This window comes from Nycticebus coucang, chromosome 24 (genome assembly GCF_027406575.1).
Source record: "Nycticebus coucang isolate mNycCou1 chromosome 24, mNycCou1.pri, whole genome shotgun sequence".
Taxonomy (NCBI): domain Eukaryota; kingdom Metazoa; phylum Chordata; class Mammalia; order Primates; family Lorisidae; genus Nycticebus; species Nycticebus coucang.
The window spans coordinates 29910886-29918682 of NC_069803.1; the positions used below are offsets into that span (position 1 = coordinate 29910886).

General features: G+C 42.8%; 1 protein-coding gene across 1 annotated transcript in view; it reads right to left on the minus strand.

Moving 5' to 3' along the window:
- The window catches only part of FNTA (farnesyltransferase, CAAX box, alpha), a 32331-nt gene extending 25000 nt beyond the window's left edge, over positions 1–7331 (minus strand). The window contains exons 1-2 of the mRNA XM_053578788.1: positions 7076–7331; positions 4803–4888 (exon numbers count right to left, since the gene is read on the minus strand). Coding sequence (XP_053434763.1) covers positions 4803–4888; positions 7076–7275 — 286 coding nt within the window. The 5' untranslated portion in view covers positions 7276–7331. The remainder of the gene's footprint in view (positions 1–4802; positions 4889–7075) is intronic.
- Between the last annotated feature and the right edge of the window lie 466 nt (positions 7332–7797).

Sequence of the window (7797 nt, forward strand, 5' to 3'; positions counted from 1 at the left end):
TATGTGTATGTTACTTAACACACGCATAAATCTATATCCATATAAAGCATACACATACACACGTGCACTCTTCAACTAATTGACTGGGACAGCTCCAGAGGCCGGGGTTCTTACATATGCAACCAAAATCGTACTCCAGGAAAAGAGTAAAATGAAGTTTATTAAAATAGTCTTTTAATTCAAAGATTGTAAATTGAGTTTCTAAAACTTTTGTCTTTTTCTTTTTTTTTTTATTTTTGAGACAGAGTATTACTTTCAGGCTTGGTAGAGTGCCATGGTGTCAGCTCACCACAACCTCAAACTCTTGGGCTGAAGTGATCCTCTTGCCTCAGCCTCCAGAGTAGCTGGGACTATAGGAACTCACCACAACACTCAGCTATTTTTTAAAGATGGGGTCTCACTCTTGCTCACAGTAGTCTCAAACTCATGAGCTCAAGCAATCCACCTGCCTCAGAATTCTAGGATTACAAATGTGAGCCACTGTGCCCAGTCCTGTTTTTTTTCTCTTTTTTAAAGACAAGATCTTATGGCTCGGCGCCTGTGGATCAAGCAGCTAAGGCGCCAGCCACATATACCTGAGCTGGCGGGTTCGAATCCAGCCTGGGCCCACCAAACAACAATGACGGCTGCAACCAAAAAATAGCCAGGCGTTGTGGCGGGCGCCTGGAGTCCCAGCTACTTGGGAGATGGAGGCAAGAGAACTGCTTGAGCCTAGGAGTTGGAGGTTGCTGTGAGCTGTGATGCCATGGAACTCTACCCAGGGTGACAGCTTGGGGCTCTGTCTCAAAAAAAAAAAAAAAAAAAAAAAGACAAGATCTTACTCTGTTGCCCAGACTGGAGTGCAGTGGCATGACCACAGCCCACTGCAGCCTTGAACTCCCGGGCTCAAGTAATTCTCCTGGTTCAGCTTCCTAAGCAGCTGTGACTATAGGCATGTGCCACCACACCTGGCTAATTTTTTAATTATTCACAGAGATGGAGTCTCACTATGTTGCCCAGGCTGGTCTTACAGTCCTAAGCTCAAGTGATCCTCCCATTCAGCCTCCCAAAGTGCTTGGGACTGCAGGCCTGAGCCGCCGCCATGCCAGGCCAACTGCCATTTTTAACTCAACACTGTTTCTGAGATCTGTCCATGTTATAACAGATCTAAATCCTCTTAATGGTTATATAGTATTCAACTGTACGACAATGATAAATTTTATTTTATCCACTTCTCCAAAAGATAGATATCTAGGTGGTTTCCAGCATCTTGCTTTTTCAAAGTACTGCACATTATAGTAGCTAACATAAGCAGTGCTTACTAGGAGCCAGACACTATTCTATTATTTTATATGAATAATCCCACTCCATCTATAAAATAGTTACTACCATTATGCATGTTCTTATATGGGGTACATAGAAGTTAAGTAACTTGTCCAAGGTTACACAGCCAGTAACACAGTGAAGTTAGAATTTGACTCAGGTAGTCTGTCTCCAAAGACTGCGCTTTTATCTCCTGAAGCCATATGCCAGAGTAAACTAGAAACCTCACTTCTAGGTTGTAAGATATGAGCCAGTTTTAACAGATAACAGACACTGCTTTCCAAATGACTCAAAATGAAAACTACCACCTGAAATGTATGGCTCTGTTAATATGTTTTAACACCTGAAATCATAAGATAGTTTTCATTTTTGCCATTTAAATCATGGGTAAGCAGCATTCTCATTTTAATGTGCATGTTTCATTCCTAAGGATAAAGGATTTTCTCCCTGTTTATTGGCCAGTGAAATTTTCTTTTCTGTGAATCATCAGTTCATACCAATTTTCTGATTAAGCTTTTGTAGAAATTTCTTTTTCTTTTTTAAGAGACAGAGCCTCACTTTATTGCCCTTGGTAGAGTGTTGTAGTGTCACAGCTCACAGCAACCTCCAGCTCTTGGGCTTAGGCGATTCTCTTGCCTCAGCCTCCCCAGTAGCTGGGACTACAGGCGCCCGCCACAATGCCTGGCTATTTTTTTTGTTGTTGTTGCAGTTTAGCTGGGGCCAGGTTCGAACCTGCCACCCTTGTTATATGGGGCTGGTGCCCTACTCACTGAGCCACAGGCGAATAGCAATCCCGTTTTATGTGGTACCTCTTCTCCCATACTGTTGCTTGCTTTTTAACTTGTTCGCAGTTTCTTCTGTAGCATAAGTTTTAAATTTTGATACAGTTATAAATTTATCTTTTACTTTGTGATTTCTCATCATGGTATATGTAAGAACTTAAAATGTAATTTCATACCCTGCAAAGGGTTAATAATGTATTCTCAATAGAAACATGACTGTATCAGTCTCCCCAACATCTTGTTATAAATACTGATGACTTTGACAAGCTGTGGTTTATACTTCTCCAACCACTAGTGAGGTTACTGTAATCTCTTCATAGATACTTCCGTTTCGCCTTGTCAATTGCTTCTTCACATATATCATCTCTCAAAATATGGACATGTTGCATTTTTATGCAGTTACATGTTCTGATCTTTTCCTTCATCAATTCTGAGGTCTACAATGTGCTAATAATACCTTCTCTACCCTAAGAATGAAATCTTCTTTTACATGTACTTGTAGTACGTTAATATAGTTTTGTCTTAGAACTTTAATTCATCTGTAAGTTATTTTCATGTAAGATATGAGACAGGGATATAATTCTGATTTTATCTAAATGCACAGGCACTGGGGTGGCATCCTAGCCCTCTGGGAGCCAAGACAGGAGGATCCCTTGAGCTCAGGAGTTCAGAGACCAGTCTAAGCAAGAGAGAGACTCAGTCTCCACTAAAAATAAAAAAATTAGTCATTGTAGTGGGCACCTATAGTAGCAGCTACTCAGGAGGGTGAGGCAGGAGTATTGCTTGAACCCAGGAGTTTGCAGTTGCTATGAGCTAGGCTGACACCACAGCACTCCAGCCTGAGCAAAAGAGTGAGACTCTGTCTCAAAAAATAAAGACATGGCCCCCAAGCCAAAGCATGGTGTTTCATACATGAAGCCATAAACTGGAGATTAACCTCACCTTCTACCCCTCTATCCAGCACTTTAATTACTGCAAATTTTTGGACTGTCCCCTTCATGCTGTTAACTATACCAAGATGATCAGTAGCTAGACTGAGACTGGATCCACACGTTTCTCCACTTACTAAAATTGATTCGAGATGGGTAAAAGATCGAAATCTAAGGCAAAAATCAATAAAAACCCTCTAAGAAAGTGTGGGGAAAACACTTGAAGCTATGGGCCTAGGGAAAGACTTTAGGAAGAGCACTTCAGCAGCATTGCAACAACAATAAAAATAAACAGGACTTGATTAAACTGAATAGCTTCTGTACAGCTAAGGAAACAATCAAAGCAAATAGACAACCATCAGAATGAGAACTCAAGCAACAACAACAAAAAAGAGCCAACAATCCCTTATATCAATAAGCAGGTGAGATGAATAGAACCTTCAACTATGGAGCACACTGCAAGTACAAGTTGGATCTATCATGTGTAGAACACAAATGTCCTAATGCTATAATTGGGTAAATGACATGAAAGCTATGTTGATTAGTATGATGTAAGCACTCCAATTTGTATAAATAATCAACACACTGAAAATGGCATAAACGTATTTATGATCTATGTACAAAAGATTTAATAAAAAAAATTAAAAAAAAAAGAAGACAGACGAATGGCTAATAAGCAAACAAAAAAACGCTCTCACCCCTTAATTATCAGAGAAATGTAAATCAAAACCACCCTGCGATATCACCTAACCCCAGTAAGAATGGCCCACATCACAAAGACTCAAAGCTGCAGATGCTGATGTGGTTGTGGAGAAAAGGGAACACTTCTACGCTGCTGGTGGGACTGAAAAAGCAAGCAGCGTAAGCTGGCTTACTGTATCCTCAATGATTCCCCAACAATAAAAAAGTAAAAATAAAATCATCAGTAACTAAAAAAAAAAATTAAAAAAAAAATGCACAGGCAACTGTTCCAAGCCATTATTTGTTAATCCATCTTTTTGATAAAAGTAAGAAATGTCCTTTTTATCACATATTGTCCTTTACTCACATATCATTAGGTTCTCACAAATACTGATGACCCATTTTTAAGCCTTTAGTAATTTCTGTACCAGTTCTACATAATTAGTAAGTTTAGCAGTGTATTTTCAATTTCATAAGGCAAACCCTTATACTATTACTCTTCCCTTTCAAACATTTCTTTCCATAATTGCATTATCAAGAATAAAATGCTTTCTGTAAAATAGGAATAGTCTCAGATCAAAGCCTCAACTGAAAGAAAATACATATACATAAAATTACAAAACTATCATGCCATCTTATTCATTTATCCTTTCCTAGAAGAACAAGTAACAATTAACATTTGCATGACCTTCAACTTACAAAGCACTTTCACATTCATTATAGAAGAATGATACTTTGTCAAAGAAAATATCCACTCATTTTAATATCAGTAAATATATTCCAACTGAGCCTACTATTTCATTGCCAAAATATAGTTTAAAATGCTGATGTTTCAGCAACCAAAGCTTTTCTAAATAAAACAGTAATTCATTTATGTTGCACCATGAATGCAGATTAAGCAGCAAATGAAAAGCACAATCATGTAGCTATTGCATATTATAATGTACCATTTATTACTTAGAATATGTCCATTTGGGGGACAAAATAAAACTTAACAGAGAAGTAACTCCAGTCATTCAGACTTTTATGAAACAAAAATTTGTCATCTATCTCGTGAACTTTGTAAGTTTGACTTACGGGACTTTACCTAAAAAACCCCCAAACTTACATTTTTCACTATAGATGATCTGGACCACGGGATTGGGACCATCATTCTGTGGCACAGGATCGATATCAGCCCATTCTGCTCTGTCTCTGAAAATACATATTTCCCCCCAGTGGTTACATTCAAACACATAAGAAAAATAACTGGTGTTTTTCTGCAACAATTATACTTACGTTAATACTACCCTGTTTCCCCGAAAATAAGACAGTGTCTTATTTTAAGGTGTGCTCCCAAAGATGCGCTAGGTCTTATTTTCAGGGGACATCTTATCTTTCCTGTAAGTAGGTCTTATTTTCGGAGGATGTCTTATTTTCGGGAAAACAGGGTAGTAACATAGGGATCTTAATGTAATCACAGTCGGATTTTTTTCATGACCAAGTCCTGTCACTTTGCTTTACAATAAAGTATTCACATTAAACATTTAAAATAAAATTAAAATAAGTCAAATAATTTATAGATTAAAATGGAATAAAACTACAGTTTTCAAATTTGATGTTTAGTAAGTGGAAAACATGTTTTTACAACAAACACACAACAGTCTTAACTTAGAAATCAATCTAACTCACTGGACTAGTAAGACTCTGGAGTCTAGTCAACACTGTACCCCAGACCAAAAAACTGGGAGTCCAAAGTCTACAGTGGAGACCTCCCAACTTTGCCTCCTTCATAATACTTTGCTCCTTAGGTCTGCAAAAATACCCTCTGGCTGCAGCAGACAGCAAGATGGCTGTTTGTTGTTATTAATTATTCTGCCATTAGGAAAGAATGTAAGATGCTTTTAATTTTTTTTTTTTTTTTGCTTTTAAATTCTTACCATTTTCATGCTTCCCCCCTTTTTGTCTGCTTGCAATAAACGTAAGTTCTGTGTAAAAAAAAAATCTGAATAAAAATATACTAGGAACTGACATTTTTAAATAAAGTTAAGCATTATTACTTTACTCTGTACTAGAGAGGTGGCCCAAGTAGTCATTAATGAGAAAGCACGCTCTGGCATTGGACAACTGCCTAAGGTGAAATACTGGCTTCTATCACTGCTAGCTGTGCGACCTTGAGAAAGTTACTTAAACTCTGTGTGCCTTACTTTCTTCATTTATAAAATGATGATAATACTACCCAGCAGTCTTAGAAGGCTGTTTTGAGAATTAAATGAAATAACATGTTAAGCACTTAAAACACCCATAGCACTCAGCATCAGTGAATATTTCTCATACTAAGTGCTAAAAATAACCGTAGAGTAGCCACAATGATCAGTGCAACCAAATTCATTTTAACCACTTATATTCTTTTCCTTTCGCCCACTCTTTACTTCTCTATCCTGATCAGCTATTTACAGAGATGCAGTGGCAGCCAGACAATCCTGAAACTGTGTCCTTTTACACACTAAGAAATACAAGAAAGCTTGGGGCACTGCTTGGGCAAGGTAAAGGTGGCAGTTCGTCAACGGGAAATCAGGCAGTCCTGTGCAGAGACCGAATATGTCACAATCCAGAGAAGAGGTTTGGGGTTATGGGGCCACCACAACCGAATCAATAAAACATTTGCTCCAATGAAAAAAAAAAAAAATCTAGGTAGGGACGTCCATTCATAAAATCAAGGCAAATAACCCGTCTAATGGCTTTGCTCAGAAGGACAGAAGGAAAGTTAAGGGAAACCAGGGAATCGGCAAAGAACTGAGAGTGGAACTGGGTGTTAGCAAACAAGGAAGACGATCAGACAAGTCACAGCAGTGCCTACTACACAGCGTTTGTTACGTAGGAGGCGAGGTAGGGACGCCTGAGAGCTTTTGAGTAACCAATCTTCTTTCACTCTTTTAATAGGAGCTAAAATACTGACTGAATGGAAGTGTTTCAGTCCTTAAAGATCTTAAAGTAGCTCTCTCCATTTCAGAAGAACGGCCCACGGGAAACCCCTACCCCTCGTTTTTACAGTGAGCAAATCTGGTCCTTCTTCGAATCATTTCTTGCCAACCACTCCAAACGGCACTCTGCCCCATGTGTAATCAGTGTCCGGCCTGATTACTACCAGGATAGCGTTGTGGGACCACGGAAAAGAAGGAAAGTCCTTACATTTACGAAAACCACGACTCCTACACAGCCTGAGGGGTCTGTCCAGCGTGTCACACCCGGCGGGAAGCCGCAGAGGCCCGGCTGGCTGCCCGGGGCCCGCAGTCCCCGGCGGGGCGCGCCCCCTCCCGGCCGGCCCGACCTCGGCGGCCACCACAGACCGGAGGCCCGCGGGAGTCCGGCCCGGGGAAGAGCTGCCCGCGGGGCCGTTACCTGTACAGGACATAGGTGGGCGAGTCCAGGCTCAGGAACCCGTCGTCCATGGGGGACGCTACCGCTTCTCCGGCCTCGGCCGCCATCGCCTCTTCCTGCTGCTGCTGGAGCGGCGGCGGGTGCGGCTGGGGCGGCGGCTGCTCCGGCTGACCCGGCTCGCCGCCTGGCGCAGCCTCCCCAGCCCCCTCGGTGGCAGCCATCTCGCCGCTGCCCGCAGCGGAGGTGGAGACTGAGGCCCCGTCCCCGCGGGCCCGCCCCCGCCCTTCCCCCTCCGCGCTCCACTTCCGGTTTCTCGCTTCCTGCCATAGAGAAGCAGGCTAGAGAGTCCAAGTGGGGGAGCGAGCGGACGGGTTAGAGAGTCTGGCTGGGGGAGCGAGCGGACGGGCTAGAGAGTCCGGCTGGGGGAGCGAGCGGACGGGCTAGAGAGTCCGGCTGGGGGAGCGAGCGGACGGGCTAGAGAGTCCGGCTGGGGAGAGAGCGTATGGGCTAGAGAGTCCGGCTGGGGGAGCGAGCGGGCGGGCTAGAGAGTCCGGCTGGGGGAGCGAGCGGACGGGCTAGAGAGTCCGGCTGGGGAGAGAGCGTATGGGCTAGAGAGTCCGGCTGGGGGAGCGAGCGGGCGGGCTAGAGAGTCCGGGTGGGGGAGCGAGCGGGCGGGCTAGAGAGTCCGGGTGGGGGAGCGAGCGGGCGGGCTAGAGAGTCCGGGTGGGGGAGCGAGCGGGCGG